Raw genomic sequence first — 27940 nt, forward strand, 5'->3', positions numbered from 1 at the left:
CCAGACCTGGTGAGTGACTTGTCCAAGGTCAGACAGCTAATTTCCTACAAAGTTAGAATGATAACCCAGGTCTATTTGTAGGTCAATAGTGATAGGTAAATATCAGAATAAGTAGATCAAGTGAAAGTGATAGGTCGATACTACTATATATATATATATTTTTTTTTTCCATTTTAACATGTATGGAAGTTGGAAAAATAGAACACCTCTCACACATCTAAAGAAATAAATCCTTTTATTTTATAACATTCCTTTTCTTTTTAAAGATGCATACAGTACTTGTAAGCCCATGAATTCTGAAAAAAGCTATAGAAGACCTGGCACTATTTTTGAGAATTACACAACTGGGCAGCAAAATAACACCTTTATAAAGGTCAAAACATAAAGAAATAAAATTTAGTGTTTGCACACAAAAATAGGGGGGTTACATTCAACACGTTTTTTAAACGTGCATTTAAAATGTTTAATGTTTTCTAAAACTTTGGTTGTCATGCTTTATTATAACTTGTTAAATTTCACAATTATGTAGATAATTAAACCCAAAAGGTAAGCAAATACATGACATTAACACAGCAGCAAAAGCAAGCTAATACTGCACAATCATATTAGCGGACTGATTCAGAAATACATGTTTTTCACAAATAATACACAAACTTAGTTTCTGATAACATAGTTCAATGACTTCCACGTTATAAAATAAGGCTGAGAAATGAGACATATCAAACATGATTACATAATAAAAAGTATATTTTTAATTACAATTCTAATTGTACATATAGGGCAACAAATTGTAGTTTCTATAGAACAGTGCAAATGAGCAGGACTTTTCTCAAAAATATTAAAATTGAATTCATCCCATGTGACTCAGATTTCATGAATTATTCATGAATGATATATTTTAGGTTTTTATGTGATGGATATAAGTGGTAAGGTTGATATAGGACAGATGTGTACTCATAGGCTGCAAATAAAAATAGCCATTGATTTAATTTGCTGGATGTGAAGTGCAGGCACTGATAACGTAACTTTTAGAAAGTTCCATTTGTCATCATGTAAACACTTCTGTTAATCATACAGTATTTTATCAAAGATTCATAATTCATTTAAAATTGTCATATCGAGTAATTCTTCCAAACTCTTTTTGATATGTGGTGGCTGAGATGCAGCCTGATTTAACAGATTCTGACCCATCTGTGCAAAGAGTGCTTTTGATAATTTAGCTGTGGCTGTTCGTATATTTCCTCCAGCTCCAGGCAGAGAGCCACTATTTGTCATATTTCCTAAGAGATGCCATAAAACAACCAACACTTTCTGCTCTGTGGCATGCGGCTTCCTTTGATAAAGTTCCATAACAATATCTGAAATATAAAAAGATAAAAAACAGTGAGGGTTTTTTCTTAATAAATAAGCCCAAGCTCTGCTAAATAAAAAGCAATTAAAATATACTAAGCTTCTTCCTTATGTAATTTGTCCTAAAAAGTTAGGCTTCTTAAAAGAAGTAATGTAAGAAACATTTCTCTCAAAGACTGGGATCTTCAAGTATGGTATTAGAATCCCATATAGAACAATTAGTTCATGCAAAAGTGGTAAGGAGAGAAAATGAACCCAAATTCATCTCGATGTTTTCCAAATGTAGTGAAACAAAAATATACACAGTTTTAACCCATGGACTTTTATCAAACATGATTTTGAAACAGCAGTTTTCTATAAGAACCAAAATTTGATTTTAATGTCTTTTTATTTTTTCCGTATTATTTCTACTAATGTAACCAAGTACCCTATTTTTAAGGGCTTTTTTTCTTCTCCTTTTGTGGCCCTTTGTATTCACGTTTTAGTAATGAAATAATAAATTTTGCTTTCCTTCTTTCTACTAGATACTCCTTTGCATTGCTAGCCTATCTAATTATGTTTGCTTAGAAGTTCCAGAGACTGGGCTGGGTGCAGTGGCTCACGCCTGAAATTCTAGCACTTTGAGAGGCCGAGGTGGGTGGATCACTTGAGGTCAGAAGTTCAAGACCACCCTGGCCAACGTGGTGAAGCCCCATCTCTACTAAAAATAAAAAAACTAGCCAGGCGTGGTGGCAGGCACCTGTAGTCCTAGCTACTCAGGAGGCTGAGGCAGGAGAATCACTTGAACCCAGGAGGCAGAGGTTGCAGTTAGCCAATATTGTGCCACTGCACTCCAGCCTAGGCAACAGAGCGAGACTGTCTCAAACATTTAAAAAAAAAAAAAAAAAAGTTCCAGAGACTCCGTCTTGAGACAATTCAGGTATCTGTGGAATTCTCTGTAACCAGGAGATTACTTCAAGGCTGTGGTGCTAATTTACAACCCAGTCCGGCCTGAGATAGCACTGGCCCATTCACCATATGGGGCAATAACTCAAGATAAGTCATAGGAACAAATCACGTAGAACTGTACTGCCTGACCCACTGCATGCCCTCTCTGCAAACCTACTCCTTCTTAAACCCTAGCATTTTGCCTGAGAATTTTGAAGCAGTTTTGTTAAGGCAGGAGCCTGAACCACCTGCCAACTGCTAACTTCGGAAAATAAAGTCACTTTCCTTCCACTGCACCTCATCCTTGTTATTCAATTTTCCAAGTGGTGACTGGCTGAACCTGCATTTGGCTACACTAATAGGAAGACTGAACATGTACTGGAAGAAAAAGGATAAAATTCTTTTGACAAAAGTGTATGGGGTAAAAGTCTTAAAAGGTTCTCTTGTGGATCATTACACAATTTGTTTCCACTTTGTAGGTAGTTATATTAAGTTGGTAGCTATCCTAAAATTAAATTGAAATAGTTTATCAGTTTATCCTTAGTTAATGAAATATTTCTTTAGAAATTACAAAGTATTTACCAGCAAGCTTTTCCGTCATATCCTGTTTTGCTTTTCCATTTAAAAACTGAGCTTTTGTGCAAAATGGCTGTAGAAGTAAGTAATTGTCTAAACAAAAAGAACACAGAGACATATGTTTAAAGAGTAATGAGCTCTTAGTTACTTTCCATTACAGAGCATTGAAAAGAAAAAAAAATCACTTCTAGGATGCAAATGTATAACACTTTAAAAATCTACATAATCACTATTTAAAGTTTTCTATAAAACCTTGCATGGTGGCTAGCACCTGTAATTCCAGCTACTTGGGAGGCTGAGGTAAGAGGATCACTTGAGCCCAGGAGTCTGGGGCTGCAGTGAGCTATGATTGTGCCACTGCACCCCAACCTAGGTGAGAGTGACACTCTATCTCTAAAAATCAACAAACCAAACAAAATCTTAACAAAGTAATATTCTTGAAGCAAATGAGAACTAAAAATACCCCACACAGTTTTAAAGGAGCTATCACGTGGTATTTAAAAAGAAAACAATAAAAACTGCCTGAATCTCCTAGGCATCTTATTTCAAATGATAACATAGTTTTATCAAAAAACAGAAAAAGCAGCCAGGTGTGGTGGCTCATGCCTGTAATCCCAGCACTTCGGGAGGCCGAGGTGGGCAGATCATGAGGTCAGGAGTTTGAGACCATCCTGGCCAACACAGTGAAATCCTGTCTCCACTAAAAATACAAAAATTAGCTGGGCATGGTGGTGCGTGCCTGTAATCCCAGCTACTTGGGAGGCTGAGGCAGGAGAATCGCTTGAACCAGGGAGTCGAGATCACGCCATTGCACTCCAGCCTGGGCGACAGAGTGAGCCTCCGTCTCAAAACAACAACAACAACAACAACAAAAAACAGAAAAAGGGAAGCAGTTTTTACATTTACTGAATTTTTTTCTTAAGTTTTAATTTTGAAATAATAATAGAAACACAGAAATTTGGCCGGGTGCGGTGGCTCAAGCCTGTAATCCCAGCACTTTGGGAGGCCGAGGCGGGTGGATCACGAGGTCAGGAGATCGAGACCATCCTGGCTAACACAGTGAAACCCCGTCTCTACTAAAAAATACAAAAAATTAGCTGGGCGTGTTGGCGGGCGCCTGTGGTCCCAGCTACTCGGGAGGCTGAGGCAGGAGAATGGCGTGAACCCAGGAGGTGGAGGTTGTAGTGAGCCGAGATCGAGCCACTGCACTCCAGCCTGGGGGACAGAGAAAGACTCCGTCTCAAAAAAAAAAAAAAAAAAGAAACACAGAAATTTACAAAGATTATATAGAGGTCCTGTGTACCTTCCATGCAAAAGTTTCATCTTAAATAACTTACAATTGACCCTTGTACAACACAGGGGTTAGGGGAGCCAACCTCTGTACAATTGTAAATCTGTGTTTAACTTTTCACATTCCCCAAACTTAACTACTAATAACTTACTGTTGATCAGAAACCTTACCAATAACATAAACTGTCAATGAACACATATTTTGGATGTTATATGTATTATATACTATATTCTTACAAAAAAGTAAGCTAGAGAAAATATTAGGAGAGAAGAAAAATACATTTACAGTATTGTATTTGTCAATAATGCAAATTTATGTCATCTGTTTACAAAATTAGTCATCTGTCTGAAATGGTGGGCAACCACAGCTGCAGTCCTCAAGCTACTCAGATATCAAGCAATTCAAATTTATCATGTCATGACTTTCCCCTGCTTATTGGGAGCACTTCCAGCATCACTAGTGGCACTTCATATAGGTCTGATGGTGTCACTCAAGGTTTATGGTATTATAGTAAACCTGATGAAAAATACTTAAGAACCATCAATTTGCATATATTGAACCATCCTTGCATCCCTGGGATAGATTCCACGTGGACATGACGAATAATCTTTTTTTTCTTTTTTTTGAGATGGAGTCTCACTCTGTCGCCCAGGCTGAAATGCAGTGGCGTGATCTCGGCTCACTGCAAGCTCCACCTCCCGGGTTCACGCCATTCTCCTGCTTCAGCCTCCCGAGTAGCTGGGACTACACGCACCCGCCACCATGCCCGGCTAATTTTTTGTATTTTTAGTAGAAATGGGGTTTCACCGTGTTAGCCAGGATGGTCTCGATCTCCTGACCCCGGGATCTGCCTGCCTTGGCCTCCCAAAGTGCTGCGATTACAGCTGTGAGCCACCGTGCCTGGCCAAATAATCTTTTTATACAAATTTGTTTCATGTTCCTAATATTTTCTTCTTTTTTATTTAGTATTCCATGGTATATTCAGATTTTAAAGAAACTGCCAAACCTAGAGTGGCTGTACCGTTTTATTTACATTCTCACCAGCTGTGTATGAGATGTAGTTTCTCTGTAATCTTGTCAGCATTTTGTATTGTCACTATTTTTTATTTTGGATGTTCTAATACTTGTGTGGTGATTATGGCCTTAACTTGCATATGCATTTCCCGGATGGCTAGTGATGCTGAACATCTTTTCACTTGCTTATTTGGCCAGTCACACACCCTCCCTTATTTGCCATCCGTATAGCCTCATGGTTTCAATATTTCTTCAGGTCTTTTGTCTATTTTTTTGAGTTTTTTTTTTTTTTATGTTGAGCTTTGAGATTTCTTTACATACTCTAGATATGTGTTCTTTGTCAAATATGTGGTTTGAAAATATTTTTCCCATTCTGTAGCTTGTCTCTTTATCTATTTTAAAAAAATTTTTTTAAATTTTTTTGATACAGAGTCTCACTCTGTTGCCCAGGCTGCAGTGCAGTGGTACAATCTTGGCTCACTGCAACCTCCACCTCCTGGGTTCAAGCGATTCTCCTGCCTCAGCTTCCAGAGTAGCTGGGATTACAGGCACGCACCACCACACCCAGCTAATTTTTGTATTTTTAGTAGAGACGGGCTTTCACTATATTAGCCAGGATGGTCTTGAACCCCCAACCTCAGGTGATCTGCCCACCTTGGCCTCCCAAAGGGCTGAGATTATAGGATCATGCTTTTAGTGCCATATGTACAACTTTTCACCAAGTCCTAAGATTTTCTCATGTTATCTTCTGAAAGTTTTATATTTAAGTTGTACATTTAACTCTACGATCCATTTTGAGTAAGTTTATTATTATTTTCTTATTTTTATATTTTTTTCTTTATTTTATTTCTGGATCATCTCATGCCGAAGTATTGGGACTACAATACTTAGTTTTGTTAGCAGATGTGAGGTTGAGGCAGAAAAAGAAATAAAAGTCAAAGATAAGGGAAAAGAAAGTCAACTTAATGGAACAGAATTTAATGACTAAAAATAATTTTAAAACCATTGAGAAAATGAAAGTTTTATGATAATATTAAGTATAAAAAACTGAATAACTAGGATTTCAGCATTACAAAAAAAGTATGGATGGAATGAGAAAACATGAAAAGAAAGTCAAAATAATTTGAGTACCGAAGTAAGATTTCTTACCTACATGCTGACTCAGTGCCTGAACAACATTCGTAGCAGCCGCGTAGATGCCTGGATTCTTGGAATTCAGATTGTTATCCACTATTGCTGGAATTAGCATGTTGATTATAGGAGATAAGTGGTCTCTAAGTAGAGGAATCATTTTGTGCATTGTTTCCAGAGCCACCAGATTTACTTTACTATTAGAATCATGAAGTCGAGATTTAAAAGCATCAAAAATCTGAAAATAAATTGGTAAATTATTTAAAGTAAAATAATGTTTATAGCTATTGTATTTATAATTCTTTTGGCATGTCATAATATTTCTCCTACTTTACACAGTTTAAATATATACACAACATCCTATTTTGCCTGAACTTGCATAACAGGAACTTTATAAAAATTTGGGTACTAAATCTAAGTGTCAAATCTTCTTGTAACAAAAAGAGAAGGCCTCAAAAATCACCCAAAAGACATCCTAATAAAGGCTGAAAAATGTGACTCGGTAGGCAGATGACTGACTGACTGTAAATATGATAAACATCTTGTTTTCTGGAAGGTGGAGGTTAGCTTAGCTAACTCTAAGAACTTAGAAAAGTTTCTGTTTTTATCTCTTTTCACACTAGAAGTAGACTTGTAAGTTTTACTGTGGAGATTTAACCTAGTTTCAGTTTAGGTTTGTTATGAAACTTTTAGATGCAATTTCAGAGTTAAATTTGTATTATTATCTCTTTTTTTTTTTTTTTTTGCCTTAAGTGGGATTTACTCCTCGAATGCATTGATGGGTCAACATTAAAAAAAATCAATCAATATAATACACCACATTAACAGCAAGAAGAGGAAAACCACATGACCATCTCAAGTTACATAGAAAGAGCATTATACAAAATTCAACACCCTTTTGTGATTTTTTTATAGGGATTTTTATTATTATTATTATTATTATACTTTTAAGTTTTAGGGTACATGTGCACAATATGCAGGTTTGTTACATATGTATCCATGTGCCATGTTGGTGTGCTGCACCCATTAACTCGTCATTTAGCATTAGGTATATCTCCTAGTGCTGTCCCTCCCCCCTCCCCCCACCCACAACAGTCCCCAGAGTGTGATGCTCCCCTTCCTGTGTCCATGTGTTCTCATTGTTCAATTCCCACCTATGAGTGAGAACATGCGGTGTTTGGTTTTTTGTCCTTGCGATAGTTTACTGAGAATGATGGTTTCCAGTTTCATCCATGTCCCTACAAAGGACATGAACTCATCATTTTTTATGGCTGCATAGTATTCCATGGTGTATATGTGCCACATTTTCTTAATCCAGTGTATCGTTGTTAGACATTTGGGTTGGTTCCAAGTCTTTGCTATTGTGAATAGTGCCGCAATAAACATACGTGTGCATGTGTCTTTATAGCAGCATGATTTATAGTCCTTTGGGTATATACCTAGTAATGGGCTGGCTGGGTCTAATGGTATTTCTAGTTCTATATCCCTGAGGAATCGCCACACTGACTTCCACAATGGTTGTATTAGTTTACAGTCCCACCAACAGTGTAAAAGTGTTCCTATTTCTCCACATCCTCTCTAGCACCTGCTGTTTCCTAACTTTTTAATGATGGCCATTCTAACTGGTGTGAGATGGTATCTTATTGTGGTTTTGATTTGCATTTCTCTGATGGCCAGTGATGATGAGCATTTTTTCATGTGTTCTTTGGCTGCATAAATGTCTTCTTTTGACAAGTGTCTGTTCATGTCCTTTGCCCACTTTTTGATGGGGTTGTTTTTTTCTTGTAAATTTGAGTTCATTGTAGATTCTGGATATTAGCCCTTTGTCAGATGAGTAGGTTGCGAAAATTTTCTCCCATTTTGTAGGTTGCCTGTTCACTCTGATAGTAGTTTCTTTTGCTGTGCAGAAGCTCTTTAGTTTAATTAGATCCCATTTGTCAATTTTGGCTTTTGTTGCCATTGCTTTTGGTGTTTTAGACATGAAGTCCTTGCCCATGCCTATGTCCTGAATGGTACTGCCTAGGTTTTCTTCTAGGGTTTTTATGGTTTTAGGTCTAGCATTTAAGTCTTTAATCCATCTTGAATTAATTTTTGTATAAGGTGTAAGGAAGGGATCCAGTTTCAGCTTTCTACATATGGCTAGCCAGTTTTCCCAGCACCATTTATTAAATAGGGAATCCTTTTCCCATTGCTTGTTTTTGTCAGGTTTGTCAAAGATCAGATAGTTGTAGATAAGCGGCATTATTTCTGAGGGCTCTGTTCTGATTCATTGTTCTATATCTCTGTTGTGGTACCAGTACCATGCTGTTTTGGTTACTGTAGCCTTGTAGTATAGTTTGAAGTCAGGTAGGGTGATGCCTCCAGCTTTGTTCTTTTGGCTTAGGATTGACTTGGTGATGCGGGCTCTTTTTTGGTTCCATATGAACTTTAAAGTAGTTTTTTCCAATTCTGTGAAGAAAGTCATTGGTAGCTTGATGGGGATGGCATTGAATCTATAAATTACCTTGGGCAGTATGGCCATTTTCACAATACTGATTCTTTCAACCCATGAGCATGGAACGTTCTTTCATTTGTTTGTATCCTCTTTTATTTCATTGAGCAGTGGTTTGTAGTTCTCCTTGAAGAGGTCCTTCACATTCCTTGTAAGTTGGATTCCTAGGTATTTTATTCTCTTTGAAGCAATTGTGAATGGGAGTTCACTCATGATTTGGCTCTCTGTTTGTCTGTGATTGGTGTACAAGAATGCTTGTGATTTTTGTCATTGATTTTGTATCCTGAGACTTTGCTGAAGTTGCTAATCAGCTTAAGGAGATTTTGGGCTGAGACAATGGGGTTTTCTAGATATACAATCATATCATCTGCAAACAGGGACAATTTGACTTCCTCTTTTCCTAATTGAATACCCTTTATTTCCTTCTCCTGCCTGATTGCCCTGGCCAGAACTTCCAGCACTAAGTTGAATAGGAGTGGTGAGAGAGGGCATCCCTGTCTTGTGCCAGTTTTCAAAGGGAATGCTTCCAGTTTTTGCCCATTCAGTATGATACTGGCTGTGGGTTTGTCATAGATAGCTCTTATGATTTTGAGACACCTCCCATCAATACCTAATTTATTGAGAGTTTTTAGCATGAAGCATTGTTGAATTTTGTCAAAGGCCTTTTCTGCATCTATTGAGATAATCATGTGGTTTTTGTCTTTGGTTCTGTTTATATGCTGGATTACATTTATTGATTTGCGTATGTTGAACCAGCCTTGCATCCCAGGGATGAAGCCCACTTGATCATGGTGGATAAGCTTTTTGATGTGCTGCTGGATTCGGTTTGCCAGTATTTTATTGAGGATTTTTGCATCAATGTTTATCAAGGATATTGGTCTGAAATTCTCTTTTTTGGTTGTGTCTCTGCCAGGCTTTGCTATCAGGATGAGGCTGGCCTCATAAAATGTGTTAGGGAGGATTCCCTCTTTTTCTGTTGATTGGAATAGTTTCAGAAGGAATGGTACCAGTTCCTCCTTGTACCTCTGGTAGAATTCGGCTGTGAATCCATCAGGTCCTGGACTGTATTATTATCTCTTAACCTGAAAACTTTTAACAATAATTCCTTGCTCTTCAGAATCCTTAACTTTCATAAACTCAAGATATAATAAAGTGAATGCTAAACAATCCTTTAATCATGTCAGGTGAGTGAAGAGCTACTCTATGAGCTGAGACTATTCACTAATAATTTCCAATAGTTATTATTTTTCATGTTAAGAATAATCTTCCCAAGAGATTTATTTTTATGCAATAGATATCAGAAAATATAACTTTCTGGCTGCCATGACATGGTAATATGGTTCTGTTCTTCTGAAAACTGAGACAATACCATGAGAAGTAAAGAGTACTTACGGTATGTTTGCCAAGTATAATGCACATTACACAAATTTAAAATGAAATTTAATTAATAAATTACTAATAGAATTAACTGAACTAAATTCTGATAAAGCAAAGATAATCTATGTCCGATATGATGAATATTTCTTAATATTTCCCTTTCTTTTGCTTATTGTCTTCCTAAAGATAGGTACGTAGAAGTCAGTATATAGAGATTTCTAACCCACATATGGAAAATTTTAATATCTGTTCTAAAGCAATATCAAGTCTCTTATCTGTCTTTGCTGTTTAAAAATTTGTATTGATTAATTCAACATATATTTACTAGATTCCAGGTTCTGAGAGCTCTGAGAATATAGCAGTTTCAAGGAGCTTATCATCTTGTGGCAGGATTCAGAATAATAAATAGCTATCTTCTTACTTTGTTTCAGTGACTTTGAGTTGTTCTAGTATGCTTTTAACCTAGCAAAACCTAGACAATCCATTCTTTTCACTAAGCTTATTTTAACACTTTAGAATTATATATACATACATATGATATATATAATTTATTAGTTACATTCTATTTTAAATTTGTGTAATTTGTATATATATAGAGAGAGGGTATATAAAACACTAAGATTTAAGGCAATGTTTTAAACTGATAAACTTCCTGCGTGGCTCTATGGCTTAGTTGGTTAAAGCGCCTGTCTCGTAAACTGATAAACTTCATTTGACATAGATTTCAAATGAAAATAAATTTTTATTTTCTTTTTTGTAGAGACAGGGTCTTGCTATGTTGCCCAGGCTGCGCTTGAACTTTGAACTCCTAGCCTCGAGAGATCCTTCTACCTTGGCTTCCCAAAGTGCTTGGATTACAGGCGTGGGCCACCATACCCACCTTAAAATTAATTTTGACAAGTCCTTACCTTCACAATGTTTCCAACAACAAGGTCTTGATTATTTTCAGTATCTGATAAAAGCTGCTTAATCCCATTAATACGATCACGAAAGTCTTTTGCATTTAATAAACCAGTTATGAGTTTAAGGTACTCAGCACTTTCTAAGGAATTACGAGGGACTGATTTTCTGGTGACTTCACGAACTTCAGTTACAGCTCTAAAGGGAAAGAAAGGTGAATGTAATTTCATTTGTACTTTCCTATAAAAACTATTATACAAACATAATTTAAAAATCTCATTATGCATTCATTTTCCAAAATGCATAAAATGCAAAAAACTGTGGCTAATCCATAGCCACAGTATCTGTCTTTGGGGTCCCCGGGATCTCCCCTGGATTTGGATATTTGCTAGGAAGACTTGTAAGAGTTAGCCTATAGTTTTACTCATGGCTAAAATGTATTACAGCAGAAGGATACCAAACAAAATCAGCCGAGGGAACAGGTGCACAAGTCAAAGACCAGAGGAACCCAGATCTAAGCTTTTAAGAGTCCTTTCCCAGTAGAGTCACACAGAACACAATTCCTTCAGCAATGAGTTATGACAACATATGTGAAATGTTGTCTATCAAATAAGCTTATTAGAGGCCTCATGTCCAGAGTTTTCACTGGGAGCTGGTAATGTAGGGACTGTCTGCCTAGGACATACCAAAATTCCAGATTCCCAGTACGAAACCAGGCCTCCAGCATAAACCATATTGTTTGCCCAAACAATTTAGGCACAGTAAACTATCTTATCAGTTAGGGCATAGTGGGAATCCTCTTGAAATCCTAGTTTCCCATGTCAGCGAAGAGCTAACCTTGCAAGCAGCCTTTTTTAGGGATAGCAGTCTCGAGACAGCAATGTTAACTTTTTCTGAACAGCTTCCTTGCCCATTGAGATCTAGATAAATTACCCTGAACCTCTTTCAAAAAACCCATCCTCCATAGAAGATTAAGTGAACCACTCTTATGAGGAATAGCTGAAATCTTTCCAAAACCTAAGTTCCCAGATGTCAACCAATGGGCAATCTCTCTAAGAAGGGCTTTTTAAGAATAGCAGTCTTGGGCCCTGTTATGTTAACTCTTTCCTGCAAAGTACCCGTGAGAACACGCATGGGACAATGAGAAACTAGAGACCAGCAGGAATTACTATGGCAATGACAGTGTTCATAGCATAATATTTTTCATGGCTATAAAGGGGTAACTCAATGTGGTAGATCCAGCTTGTCCATCCCATGGTCTGCAGGTCGCATGTGGCCCAGGACACCTTTGAATGCAGCCTAACACAAATTCATGAATTTTCTTAAAACATTATGAGATTTTTGTGTATAAGTGCATGGTTTTCTTTTTTTTGTTTGTTTGTTTTTTTTTTTTAGCTCATCAGCTATCATTAGTGCTGGTGTATTTTATGTGTGGCCACGACAATTCTTCTTCTTCCAATGTGGTAAGGGAAGCAAAAGATTGGACACACCTGTTTAGATGATCATCCTTTTGAAACTAAAGAGTCATGCAAAGTGACAGGTAGGTTGGTTGGTCAGTCTGTCTATCTATTTTAGATGCAGAGTCTCACTCTATCTTTCTATCTATCTATTTTATTTTTTTAATTTTTAATTTATTTTTGAGAAAGAGTCTCACTTTGTCACCCAGGCTGGAGTGCAGTGGCATGATCTTGGCAACTGCAAGTAAGCTCAATGTAAGTATATTGTAAGGTTCTTACATTATACTTAAAGTGGTCTAATACTATTTGAAAGTATACTGTGAGACAGTAAAGATGCACATTATAATATTATAAAGTCTAGATCAACCACTTTTAAAAAGGAACAAAAAGATACAGCTAATGAAGGAAATGCATGAAATACCAAAATGCATGCACACACACTCACACCCCCTACCTCTCAATCAATCTTATACCAAGCACAAAAAGAAGAAAAAGAAACAGAAAATTTAAGACAAATAGAAAAACACTATCAAAATGAGAGGCTTAAACTCAACCATGTGAATAACTACTTTAAAACTAAATGGTCAAATACCTTGATTAAAAAGCAGAGACTGGGGCCGGGTGCGGTGGCTCACGCCTATAATCCCAGCACTTTGGGAGGCTGAGGCGGGCGGATCACGAGGTCAGGATATTGAGGCCATCCTGGCTAACACGGTGAAACCCTGTCTCTACTAAAAATACAAAAAATTAGCTGGGCATGGTGGCAGGTGCCTGTAGTCCCAGCTACTTGGGAGGCTCAGGCAGGAGAATGGCATGAACCCGGGAGGCGGAGCTTGGAGTGAGCCGAGATCATGCCACTGCACTCCAGCATGGGCAACAGAGCAAGACTCCGTCTCAAAAAAAAAAAAAAAAAAAAAAAAAACCAAACAAACAAAAAAAAAGCAGAGACTGTTACATTGGTAATAAGACATGACTCCAACCTGGGCAACAAGTTGAGACCTCATCTGAACAAAAAATACAAAAAACTAGCTGAGTGGCAGGGTAGGGGTGGCATGGGCTTGTAGTCCCAGGTATTCGGGAGGCTAAGGTGGGAGGACACTTGAGCCCTGGGAGGTCGAGGCTGTAGTGAGCCATGATCACGTCATTGCACTCCAGCCTGGATGACAGAGCAAGACCCTGCCTCAAAAAAGACAAGACTGAGTCACGTACTGCCTAGAAAAATGCTCTTTAAAAAGACATAAGCTGGGCATGGTGGCTTACACCTATAATCCCAGCACTTTGGAAGACTGAGGCTGGAGGATTACTTGAGCCCAGGAGTCGACACCAGCCTGGGCAACATAGCAAGACCCCATCTCTTTTTATTAAAAATTAATAAAATATATATTTTTTAATTAAGAAGACATATCAGGAAATACAAGCAAAAACCACAATACATTAAAGAAAAATTATTTTCACACTTGTTAAAATTGTAAGAAAGACTTTATTCAAGAGGGATCATGACTACTACAATAAGGGAGAACAACTGTTCTCAACTCTTGACTACAGGAAAGACAGATAGGGATTTATGGCCCACAACCAGAGTTGGGGGTGGGGGTCAGTGGATAGAAAATTACTAAGAGGAGACATTAAAAAATAGGAAGTTTCTTGCAAAACTGGCCTAATAAGATGCGTGCTAAAGGAAGGCCAAAGACTTATACATCAAAGGTGGGGGGGTGAGTAACTTGATCAGATATCAAGGGTGATAACATATCAAAGGAAGGAGAGATGAGCTAGCAGGATACCTTGCTAAGACTGGGTTAGGCAGGCCAAGGACAGAGCCCAAGGTCAAGGCCAAATTGAAAATAGGGCTCAGAGAAGCATGTCTACAGTTTGGTCAAGAAGAATCTTTGTCGAGCCAGGAGCCAGTGGCTCACACCTGTAATCCCAGCACTTTGGGAGGCCAAGGCAGGCGGATCACAAGGTCAAGAGATGGAGACCATCCTGGCCAACATCGTGAAACCCTGTCTCTACTAAAAATACAAAAATTAGCTGGGCGTGGTGGCACACGCCTATAGTCCCAGCTACTTGGGAAGCTGAGGCAGGAGAACTGCTTGAACCTGGGAGGCAGAGGTTGCAGTGAGATCACGCCACTGTACTCCAGCTTGGGCGACAGTGCGAGACTCTGTCTCCAAAAAAAAAAAAAAAAAAACTTTGTCAAATGAGATACTAGTTTATAGCCACTGAAATAATCACAAGGTGAGAATGTGAAAAAATTGGAACCCTTTTACACTACTGGTGAGATGTAAAATGGTAGCACTTTGGAAAAACTTTCTGCTGGTTCCTCAAAAGATTAAACATAGAGTTACCATATGATCCAGCAATTCCACTCCTACACATCCAACAGAGCTGAAAACATATGTCCACAACAAAACCAAACTGATGAACGGATAAACAATGTGTGCTATATCCATATATGGATGAATGGAATAGTATTTGCCCATAAAAATGAAGTATTGATAAATGCTATAACATGGAAGAGCCCTTGACATTTTGATTAAAAAAAAAAAGGATAAGCCTTAACATAAACGTTAAGTATAAGAAGCCAGTCGCAAAAGACCACATATCATATGATTCCCTTTATATGAAATGTCCAGAATAAGCAAATCCATAGAAACAGAAGACAGACTGCCTAGGGCTGGGGAAGGGAAGATTGTTGAGAAATGGGGAATGACTGCTAATAAGTATGAGTTTTCTTTTAAGGTGACAAAAATATTCTAAAATTATGATAACAGTTACACAACTCATTGAATATACTCATGCTCCTCGATTTGCAATGGAGTTACATCCTGATAAACCCACTGTATGTTGAAAATATCTTAAGTCAAAAATGCATTCAGTACATCTAACCTACTGAACATCATAGCTTAGTGTAGCCTACCTTAAACGTGTTCAGAACACTTACATTATCCTATACTGGGGCAAATAATCTACCACAAAGCCTATTTTATAATGAATAATTTATTAAATATTATACTGAAAGTGAAAAACAGAATGATTGTATGAATACTCAAAGTATAGTTTCTACTGTACTAAATGCAAACTGCTTTTGCACCATCATGAAGTTGAAAAATCGTAAGTTGAACCATCCTAAGTTGGACACCATGTGTACTAAAAAACATTGAATTGCATGTCTTAAATAGATGAATTATATAGTAGGTGAATTAAATCTCCATAACACTGTAATTTAAAGAAAGACATACCATGCAAATCTTCTATCAAAAGAAAACTAAAATAGTCTACTAACATAGACTTCAGGACAAAGAATATTACCAGCGATAAAGGTACTTCATAATGACAAAAGGACCAATTTGTCAGAAAGTCACAACTATCCTCAATGTATTTAAACGTAATCACAGTGGATCAAAATACATGAAGCAAAAAGTGATACAACAGAAAGCATAAATAAATCCACAAATACGTTGGGGATGTCAATACTCCTGTCTCAGCAATTGATAGAACAAGTAGAAAAAAATCAGTAAGATTATAGAATACTTGAATAACAACCGACTTAACATAACTGACATTTTATAGAATACTACATTCAACAAGAGCAGAATGTACATTCTTTCAAGTAGATATAAAATAGTCACTAATATAGAACACGTGCTGGGCCATAAAACAAGTCTCGAGAAGTTTAAAAGAACTAGAATCCTATGGAGCATGTTCAATGACAGAGCAGAACGAAATTTAAAATCATTAACAAAACGATATTTAGAAAATCTCCAAATATTTGAAAATTAAACACACTTCTAAATAGCACCTGTACTGAAGAAGAAACCACAAGGGATTATTCAGCATTATCCCAATACCAAATCCAAAGACATCCTAAGACAAGGAAACTAAAGACCTCATGATTATAGACACAAAAATACTTAAATAATTTTAGTAAATAAAACCCAGTAATACATTAAAAATATGACACATCATCAACACCAAGTGGGGCTAATCCAAGGAATACAAGTTATCATTTTTAACATTTAACACAAGTCACAATAGTAACAAAATAAACAAAAAATATAATTATCTTAATAGATGCTGGAAGGGCATTTGAGAAAAATTCAACGCCCATTCATGATTAAAACCGCACAAACTAGAAGGAAACTTCATTAATTTGATAAAGAGCTTGCTATGAAACCTACAGCTAATATCATACACAATGGTGAAATGCTGAACATTTTGTCCCAAAGATCAGGAATAAGGTAAAGATGTCTGTTATTACTTCTATTTAACATTATATTTGATATTCTAACCAGTATAGTATTAAGGTAGGAAAAATAAATTAGAAGCACACAGATTTGAAAGGAGGAAATGAAATACAAGAAGATCCTGGAGAATCATTTGCTGACAGAAAGTAAATGGATGGGGCATGTTGTAAAAGCACAGCAGCCAACTGAGGGAGCTCCTAAAGCTAGACCCATTTGAAGAGGGAAATAATGCCAGTATTCGATTATACCCCACGGAATAAAATAGAAATCCATTGGTCTTCACGAATATAAATGAATATTTCCATACATAAACATATGAAGGAAATGGAACAGTTTTTCTGTAAAGAAAAAAATAAACCAATGAATGTAGAAGAAATCAAGAAAATAGATCATTAGGCAAAAAACCATGTACTAACTGCTGTAGGCAAAATTTCTCAGTGGTGGATAAAATTAGTGGGCATATGTATGATGAGAAATAGGATATTTACACAGTCTCAAAGTTTCCAAAGATATCTATTAACTAAAAAGGGAAAAATAGTACAGTGCCTAGCAGAAACCACCATAAGCTAATGATCAAAGTTATCAGTAGTAAGACAATAACAACATCATGTACCTTGTGATGTAATACAGTGAGAAGGGTACAACATCACTTCTGGGGTGTTCTTGCATAACTTCTTCTAATTGTGAGAAAATATCAGATAAACCCAACTTGAGAAATATCTATGAAATAACTTAAGTGTTAGGAAAAGGCCTCCCACACAGTATGCTCTGAATAGATGTTAAGAAACAATTTTTTAATGGGTTCCAAAAAACACTTTTTGACCAAGATATCTGATCCAGGATCTTATGAGATTATATAATATCAAGGTAGAAAAATTGCCAATTCTTATTTAGTAGGTCTGGAAGGAGAATAGCATTTTGCATTTCTGGCTGGGTGTGGTGGCTCATGTCTGTAATCCTAGCACTTCTGGAGGCCGAGGTGGGTGGATCACCTGAGGTCAGGGGATCAAGACCAGTCTGGCCAACATGGTGAAATCCTGTCACTACAAAAAAATACAAAAATTAGTGGGGTGTGGTGGCACACACCTGTAGTCCCGGCTACTTAGGAGGCTGAGGCAGGAGAATCACTGGAACCCAAGAGGTGGAGGTTGCAGTGAGCTGAGATCCTGCTACTGCACTCCAGCCTGGGTGACAGAGTAAGACTCCGTCTCAAAAAAAAAAAAAAAAAAAAGGCCGGGCACGGTGTCTCATGCCTGTAATCCCAGCACTTTGGGAGGCCGAGATGGGCAGATCATGAGGTCAGGAGATCGAGACCATCCTGGCTAACACGGTGAAACCCTGTCTCTACTAAAAATACAAAAAAAAAAAAAAAAATTAGCCAGGTGTGGTGGCGGGTGCCTGTAGTCCCAGGTATTTGGGAGGCTGGAGCAGGAGAATGGCATGAATCCGAGAGGCGGGGCTTGCAGCGAGCCGAGATCATGCCACTGCACTCCAGCCTGGGCCACAGAGCGAGACTCCATCTCAAAAAAAAAAAAAAAAATTGCATTTCTAAAAAGCTCCTAGGTGATGCCAATGTGGCTGTTTTGTGGGCTGTACTTAAAATATCAAGGTCACAAAGCATACATTTTCACATACATCTTTATTTTTTACGTCATTATTTTAGTTTATGAAATATTTCAAAGATATACAAATACAGAAAATATGAGAGATACCTATGTATACTATGAATATGATGTATTCGTGTAATTTTTCAATAGTGTTTTTCTTTTTTTTGTTTTCTTGTTTTGTTTTGTTTTGTTTTTTTGAGACAGAGTCTCACTCTGTCGCCCAGGCTGGAGTGCAATGGAGCAATCTCAGCTCACTGCAACCTCTGCCTCCGCCTCCTGGGTTCAAAGGATTCTCCTGCCTCGGCCTCCCGAGTAGCTGGGATTACAGGCATGCGCCATCACGTCCAGCTAATATTTTGTATTTTTAGTAGAAACAGGGTTTCTCCATGTTGCCTAGGCTGGTCTTCAACTTCTGAGCTCAGGCAATCCACCCACCTCAGCCTCCCAAAGGGCTAGGATTACAGGTGCATACCACTGCACCCAGCCAATAGTGTTTAAAATATATTTAAAGCCAGATGTGGTGGCTCATGCCTGTAATCTCAGCAGTCTGGAAAGCTAATGTGGGAGCATCCCTGAAGCCCAGGAGTTTGAGTCCATCCTGGGCAACATATTAGCCAGGCATGGTGGTATGCACCTGTGGTCCCAGCTACTCCAGTGGCTGAAACACGATTGCTTGAACCCAGGAGGTCGAGGCTGTGGTGAGATGTGATCACATCACTGCACTCCAGACCTTGTCTCAAATAAAGTAAAATAAAATAAAATAAAATAAAATAAAATAAAATAAAATAAAATAAAATAAAAATAAAATAAAATATATTTAAAAACAGAACAAAGAGGTCATAGTAATAATTTTGAAATAAGCAAATGTTAATACACTTTGTCATCACTAGACTGGCCCTATAAGAAATACCCAAATGGGCCCTAAACATGGAAACAAAGGTCGATATTTGCTACCATAAGAACATAAGAAAGTATAAAACTCATAGGTCAAATAAAGCAATCATATAAAGGAGGAAGAGAAAGGAATCAAATGGCAACATGACAGAATTCCACCAAACCACAAAAACAAACAGAGAAAAAGAAAAAAACAAATAATTTATAAAACAGGGAGATAACAATATGACAGGAACAAATTCTCACATATCAATATTAACCTTGAATGCAAATGGATTAAATGCTCTACTTAAAAGTTACAGATTGGCAAACTGGATAAAAAACATGATCCAACTATATGCTGCTTATAAAAAACTTACTCTAGCTGAAAAGATACATAGACTAAAATTAAAAGGGTAGAAAAAGATATTCTAGGCTGGGCACGGTGGCTCACATCTGTAATCCAAGCACTTTGGGAGGCCAACGCGGATGGATCACGAGGTCAGGAGTTTAAGACCAGCCTGGCCAACATAGTGAAACCCCGTTTCTACTAAAACTACAAAAATTAGCCGGGCATGATGGCGCGTGCCTATAGTCCCAGCTACTAGGGACGCTGAGGCAGGAGAATCCCTTGAACCTGGGAGGTGGAGGCTGCAGTGAATTGCGATCGTGCCACTGCACTCCAGCTTGGGCAATTGTGTGAGACATTGTCTCAAAAAAAAAAAAAATAAAAGATACTCTACATAAATGGAAGCCAAAAGTGATTGGGTGTAGCTATGCTTACATCAGATAACACAACCTTCAAATCAAAAACAGTTAAAAAAAAAAAAAGACAAAGAAGGGATGATAATGATAAGGGATGAATTCAGCAAGAAGCTATAACAATCCCAAATATATATGCACCTAACACTAGATCACCTAGATTCATAAAACAAATATTTACTAGACCTAAAGAAAGAGACAGCAAAACAATCCTGTTTTGAGTGTGGACTTGAACATTCCACTCACAGTACTAGGCAGATTACTGAGACAGAAAATTAATAAAGAAACACTGAACTTAAATTGGACTTTAGACCAAATGTACTTAACAAACATTTACAGAACATTTGACCTCAAAACTGCAGAATATACATCTTTCTCATCAGCACATGGAACATTCTTCAACACAGACCATATGTTAGGTCTCATAATGAGTCCCAACAAATTTTTAAAAACTGAAATCAAATCAAGTATCTTCTTAGACCACAACGGAATAAAACTAGAAATCAATATCAAGAGGAAATTTAGAAACTATACAAATACATGGAAATTAAACAACATACTCCTGAACGACCATAGAGTCAATGACAAAAATTTAAAACATTTTTTGAAGTAAATTAAAAGGGAAACACAACATACCAAAACCTGTGGGATACAGCAAAAGCAGTGTTAAGAGGGAAATTTGTAGCATTAAATGCCTACATGAAAAAAGTAGAAAGCACTTTGTGAGGCTGAGGCAGGAGGATTGCTTGAGCCTAAGAATTTGAGGCTGCAGTGGGCTATGATGATGCCATTACACTTCACCCTAGGCAACAGAGTGAGACCCTGTCTCTATAAAACAAAAAAAAAAGTAAAAAGATCACAACTTAACATCACACTTCAAGAAACTAGAAAAACCATAATAAAACAAACCCCCAAGGTTAGCCAAACAAAATAAGTAACAAAGATCATACAAGAACTAAATGAAATAACCCCCATACCCCCCAAAATTCATCAATGAATTGAAAACCTGGTTCTTCAAAAAGATAAAATTAATAAATCACTAGCTAGCTTAAGACAGAAGATCCAAATAAACAAAATCAGAAAGGAGACATTACGACTGATACAACAGAATAAACAAGGGATCATCAGAGACTATTATGAGCAACTACATTTCAATTCCTGGAAACATACACCCTCCCAAGATTGAACCGGGAAGAAACAGAAATCCTGAACAGACCAGTGAGTAGTGAGAATGAATCAGTAAGCAAAAAAAACCCACAGGACAAGATGGGTTCACAGTTGAATTCTACCAAATGTACAATAAATAAATAAATAAATAAAACAAAAACTTATATGAATCATCCTAAAACTTTCCAAAAATTGCAGAGGGGGAATCTGCCCTAAATTATTCTATGAGGCCAATATCACCCTGATATCAAAACAAGGCAAAGACACAACAAGAGATGAAAGCTACAGACTAACATCCCCTAAAATCATAGATGTAAAAATCCTCAACAAAATACTAGCAACAACAGCACATCAAAAAGATAAAATATCAGGATCAATTGGGTTTTATGCCAGGGATGCAAGGATGGTTCAACACACGGAATTAAAAAAATATGATACATCACACAAACATAGCTAAGGACAAAAACCATATGATTATCTCAAAGGAAGCAGAAAAAGCATTTGATAAAATTCATCATCACTTCATGATAAAAATCCTCAACAAAATAGGCACAGAAGGAACATACCTCAACATAATAAAGGCCATATACAATAAATCCACAGCCAACATCATACTAAACAGGAAAAAGTTGAAAGCATTCCAAGAACTGGAACAAGTCAAAGATGTCCACTTTCACCACTTCTATTCAACACAGTACTTTAAGTCCTAGATAAAGTAATCATGCAAGAGAAAAAAATAAAAGGCACCCAACTGCAAAAGTAAAATTATCCCTGTTTGCTGATATGATCTTATATCTAGAAAACCCCAGAGACTCCACCAAAAGACTCTTAGATTTGATAAGCAAATTCAGTGAAGTGTCAAGATACAAAATCAACTTAAAAAAAGCAATAGCATTTCTATATACCAATAAGGAATAAGCTGAGAAACAAATCAAGAAGGCAATCCCACTTATAATAGCTAAAAAATAAATAAAATACCTAGGACTATATTTTTAACCAAGGAGGTGAAAGATCTCTACAAGGAAAACTAAAAAACGCTGACAAAAGAAGTTGTAGATGACACAAACAAATGGAAAAACATCCCAGGTTCATGGATCAGAATAATTAAAATGACCATACTGCCAAAAGCAGTCTACAGTTTGAATGCAGTCCCTATCAAAATACTAATATCATTTATCACAGACTTAGAAAAAACAATCCTAAAATTCATGGCTCACTGAACCTTTTTTTGGAACAAAAAAAGAGCCCAAGTAGCCAAAGCACTCTTTTTTTTTTTTTTCTTTTTTTTTGAGATGGAGTCTCACTCTGCCCAGGCTGGAATCCAATGGCGCAATCTCAGCTCACTGCAACCTCCGCCTCCCGGATTCTAGCAATTCTCCTCCTCAGCCTCCCAAGTAGCTGGGATTACAGGCACCCTCCACCAAGCCCCACTAATTTTTTTATAGTTTTACTAGAGACGGGGTTTCACTATGTTGGCCAGGCTAGTCTCGAACTCCTGACCTCATGATCCGCCCGCCTCAGCATCCCAAAGTGCTGGGATTACAGGTGTGAGCCACGGCACCCAGCCAGCCAAAGCAACCTTAAGCAAAACCAACAATGCTGAGGCATCACATTACCTGGCTTCAAATCACACTATAAGGCTATAAAACCCAAACAACATGGTACTGGTCTAAAAACAGATACATACATTAATGGAACAGAATAGAGAACCCAGAAATAAAGCCACATATCTACAACCAACTGATCTTTGACAAAGCTGACAAGAACATACATGGAGGAAAGAGCACTCTTTTTAATAAATGATGCTGAAAAAATTAGATTGCCATATGCAGAATGAAACAGTATCTCTCGCCTTATATAAAAATCAACTAAATGGATTAAAGACTTAAATTTGGGACCTACATTGATAAAAATACAAGAAGAAAATCTAGGCAGTACTCTTCTGGACATTGGTCTAGGTAAATAATTGATGACTAAGACCTCAAAAGCACAGGTAACAAAAACCACCAGGCCGGGCTAATTTTTGTATTTTTTTGGTAGAGACAGGGTTTGCGATGTTGCCCAGGCTGATCTTGAACTCCTGAGCTCAAACAATTCTGCCTGCCTCAGCCTCCCAAAGTGCTTGGATTATAGGTGTAAGCCACCGTTTCTGGCCTTCCGAATCCTTGCAATGCTTTCATTTTGTAAAGGTTTTTTTTCCCCCTTTAACCATAATTATGTATTACTTTACAATCGGAGGAAAAATAAAGGCTATCAATTTTTTAAAAATTAATCAGGGTTGTCCAAAATAGGCCTAACATCGACAAGTTCAATAACACTAAAGCATTGCTAATGTCTAGTGCAAATAAAAGCAAGTTGCTGTAAATATATAATTGCCTTATTAAATCTAATCACCTCACACTTTCTGGATACTAACCAAACTTTTAAAACTCCATTAAATTTTGGCAAATACCCCTGGGGTAGTTTATGAAAACATCCAAATGAGACTACTATCACAAGGGAGTAATTTCTCTGCTGAGGACTATTACATCATCTTACCTTTCAGCTGAATTGAAAGCATCTCTAGAAACAGATGATGATCTTGTGTTTCCAACACTGCCAGTATGAGATCGTCTTCCTTTTGCTGAAGGAGTATCTAATGGTATCTCCCCCAAACCCTGCAAGTAAATATAAAATTAGTATAATACAAATTTTAAAACTAGTAGTGAAATAACTTACACAAAGTAATTTTCAAAGTAGGCATCACTGATTTTTTAAGATGGAAAGTATTTTAATAATCTGGTATGCTTTAAAGAGTATGAGATACATAAAACACCTTGTAGTTAGCAGTAAATTAACAAAATACGTGACTAATGGGAAAATATATATTGACTTGTAAAAACGAGTTAAAAACTAAAAATTAGTATGCTGTATTTTGGGCTGGGTGCGGTGGTTCACACCTGTAATCCCAGCACTTTGGGAGGCTGAGGCAGGTGGATCATCTGAGGTCAGGAGTTCGATACCAGCCGCGCCAACATGGGGAAACCTTGTCTTGACTAAAAGCACAAAAACTAGCTGGGCGTGGTGGTGTAATCCTAGCTATTCGGGAGGCTGAGGCAGGAGAATCCCTTGAACCCAGAGGCAGAGGTTGCAGTGAGCTAAGATCGTGCCACTGCACTCCAGCCTGAGCGACAGAGCATGACTCTGTTTAAAAAAACAATAATAATAATAATAGGCTGTATTTTGTAACTACTCTTCTTAAAGCTTAAAATCTATGTAGAATATATGAACACAGTCCATAAACACTGAACACTGTTATTCCTATGCAACATTATGAGTGTGAGAATAAACATTTTGATGAGAACTATTTAAAACCTTTCCTGTATTGGAAAGACTCACAGATGCAATCTGCTTCATTTTAGTCAGATTATGTTTTTTTGCATGGTTATATTAATAAGTTCTAATATGAACTAAGCTGAAACCTCCAAGCTCAATGGGCAGAAAAAAATGCTCTAAAATGTCTATTGCTACATTATCTTTGTAATATTATTCCTTCATAAGTGAGTCCTTATCCCAAGGTCATCAGAGAGAAATGACATAAATTACAATAGAAAAATTTTACTTTATTAAATTAAACATATTTTTAAAATAATATAAAAATAGATTACTTTTCATATTTTATTTCACTTGGTATTCTCTCAGTCACTCATTTCACAGACATTACTGAATTCCCGTTATCTACCAGGACAAATAAGACATGGCATGGCTGGGCGCATTGGCTCACACCTGTAATCCCAGCACTTTGGGAGGCCGAGGCAGGCAGATCACCTGAGGTCAGGAGTTCAAGACAAGCCTGGCCAACATGGTGAAACCCCGTTTCTACTAAAAAATACAAAAAATTAGCTGAGCGTGGTGGCGGGTGCCTGTAATCCCAGCTATTCGAGAGGCTGAGGCAGGAAAATCGCTTGAACCTGAGAGGTGGAGGTTGCAGTGAGCCAAGATCACGCCACTGCACTCTAGCCAAGATCACGCCACTGCACTTTTTTGAGACAGAGTCTTGCTCTGTCTCAAAAAAAAAAGACATTGCACTTACCCTCACGGAGCTCCCTATAAATATTCTGCAGTGTGGTAATAGCTCTAATAGTGGAACATACAAGGTAAATAAAGCAGGGACTAAACATGGTAAACATTATTAACCTCATTTTATAAAGTGAGAATTCTAGTTAGAGAAAGGAAGAGGCATGTGTAAGTTACACAATTGCTAACTGTTAGAGCTGCAATTCAAACCCATGTCTTGTTAACTCCAATAAGCCAAACTATATTCTACCAAACATCAAGCTTCTGTGCAATAAACATTTACTTCCAAGACTTGACAATATGTATGTCTACTTAGTATTGTAACTGTTGAAATGCTATTGCAGATATAGTCCAAATGATTAACAAAGAAATAATCAAATAAATAACTATTCCTATCCTTTATCTGGATGTAAAAACAAGCTTTGCTTATAAAGTTGTTTATAAAACAAACTTTTTCCACATACCTTTTGCTGTAAGTTTCTAACAGTGTCCTTAATATATGGCAAATCTTTAGATGGGACATACTTTTCAAGCATTTTTTCAAAGTTAGGATGACACATCATGAAGAACAGCATCTTTCGACCATAATACCTATGAGTATTTGAAAAATAGGTATATTACTTTTTAGACATTAATAAGCTCAGTTTCTGACCTTAGGTGCATTGTTTCAATAGAAAAAAAACACCTATCAAACATCAAGATTACCATCCCTATTTTAAATAACCACCAAAATATAGATATCCTAACTGTATAGGATACCCTACAGGGTATAGATGGTCCCCGACTTACAATGTTTCGACTTACAATTTTTCAACTTTATAATACTGTGAAAGAGATACGACTCTGTGGAAACCACACTTTGAATTTTGATTTTTTCCATGGCTAGTCATATGCAGTATGACACTCTTTTAAGATGCTGGGCAGCAGCAGCGAGCCACAGCTCCCAGTCAGCCATATGATCACCATACTCTACAACATACTGTGTTGCCAGATGATTCTGTCCAAGGGTAGGCTAATGTAAGTGTTCTCAGCATGTTTAAGGTAAGGCTTGGCTATGTTATGATGTTTGGTAGGTTAGGTGTATTAAATGCACTTTTGGTTTATGATTAATTCCTATTCATGATGGGTTTATTGGGATATAACCTCATTGTAAGTTAAGAAGCATATGTGGCCCGGTACAGTGGCTTACGCCTGTAATCCCAGCACTTTGGGAGGCCAAGGCAGGTGGATCACAAGGTCAGGAGTTAGAGATCAGCCTGGCCAACACGATGAAACCCCGTCTCTCCTAAAAAAATACAAAAATTAGCCGGATGTTTTGGCGCGCTCAGGTAATCCCAGCTATTCAGGAGGCTGAGGCAGGAAAATCATTTGAATCCAGGAGGTGGAGGTTGCAGTGAGCCGAGATCACGCCATTGCACTCCAGCCTGGGCAATAGAGTGAGACTGCATCTCAAAAAAAAAAAAAAAAAAAAAAAGCATCTGTTGGGATGCTCCCATAATCCCCCTTTAAAGTCACTGTCTTCAAATCCTTCTGCCATGTGCCAGATGGAGAGACAAAAGCTTTGATTCTATTTTTCAGGCACCCCAAGGTCCATATCAATGCCGGCATTTGGAAAAATTGTGAAGTTTTCCTCCGTCCTGGGCTCCTTGCCCATTGCCCATTTGCTGTCCACCTACTGGCCGGATGTTCTGGCCTGAGTAAACCCTCCCTAGGTCCTGTATTTCTCACTCTCTGTTTTTCCCTAGCCAAAACTTACCAGCGTTCTGATTCTTCAAAATCCTATTCTTTACTACCTAAAATACACCCAAGGTTAGCTGATAAAATTGTGACTGATATGTTAATAAAGGTAATAATCTCAAAAACTAGGTTTTTTTATTTATATGAATTTTATTTTATTTATTTATTTTTTTATTTTTATTTTTTATTTATTTTTTTATTTTTTTTTTGAGACGGAGTCTCGCTCTGTCGCTCAGGCTGGAGTGCAGTGGCACGATCTTGGCTCACTGCAAGCTCTGCCTCCCAGGCTCACGCCATTCTCCTGCCTCAGCCTCTCTGAGTAGCTGGGACTACAGGCGCCCGCCACCATGCCCGGCTAATTTTCTGTATTTTTAGTAGAGACGGGGTTTCACCGTGGTCTCGATCTCCTGACCTCGTGATCCGGCCGCCTCGGCCTCCCAAAGTGTTGGGATTACAAGTGTGAGCCACCACGCCCGGCCTTATATGAATTTTAAAATAATCATCTTAGCATAATACTTTAAGCCCAATGATTCTAAGGGTGGAAATTCAGATATCATGAAAGTGCATACTGGAGATATTTTAGCACACAGATGTCTTATACTACTTCAGAACAGTACCACACTATTCATCTTCAAGGAGGCCGGGCCCTAAAATAAATCACAGTTACACTTTTACTCACAACTTGGAATATATGGCACAGAAAGAACCAGAGAAGAGGCTGGGCGTGGTGGCTCACACCTGTAATCCCAGCACTTTGGGAGACCAAGGCAGGCGGATCACTTGAGGCCAGGAGTTAGAGACCAGCCTGGCCAACATGGCAAAACCCCGTGTCTACTAAAAATACAAACATTAGCCAGGCATGGTGGCACATGCCTATAATCCCAGCTACTCAGGAGGCTGAGGCATGAGAATCACTTGAACCTGGGAGGTGGAGGTTGCAGTGAATCGAGATCGCACCACCGCACTGTAGCCTGGGTGAC

The 27940-nt window shown here is 37.7% G+C and overlaps 1 protein-coding gene across 6 annotated transcripts in view; it reads right to left on the minus strand.

The window, feature by feature from the left end:
* Positions 1–218: 218 nt before the first annotated feature.
* TOGARAM1 (TOG array regulator of axonemal microtubules 1) overlaps positions 219–27940 on the minus strand; it is a 106094-nt gene continuing 78372 nt past the window's right edge. For 4 of the 6 annotated variants that reach the window (XM_055291441.2, XM_055291444.2, XM_055291445.1 and 1 more), the window contains 6 exons: positions 25688–25814; positions 23706–23824; positions 11066–11255; positions 6308–6527; positions 2860–2946; positions 219–1358 (listed from right to left, as the gene is read on the minus strand). In XM_055291441.2, the coding sequence (XP_055147416.1) occupies positions 1093–1358; positions 2860–2946; positions 6308–6527; positions 11066–11255; positions 23706–23824; positions 25688–25814 (1009 nt within the window). In that variant the 3' untranslated portion in view covers positions 219–1092. The remainder of the gene's footprint in view (positions 1359–2859; positions 2947–6307; positions 6528–11065; positions 11256–23705; positions 23825–25687; positions 25815–27940) is intronic. The other 2 variants (XM_055291442.2, XM_063609263.1) reach the window with 1 other exon arrangement.

Source organism: Symphalangus syndactylus, chromosome 9 (genome assembly GCF_028878055.3).
Source record: "Symphalangus syndactylus isolate Jambi chromosome 9, NHGRI_mSymSyn1-v2.1_pri, whole genome shotgun sequence".
In the NCBI taxonomy this organism is placed as follows: domain Eukaryota; kingdom Metazoa; phylum Chordata; class Mammalia; order Primates; family Hylobatidae; genus Symphalangus; species Symphalangus syndactylus.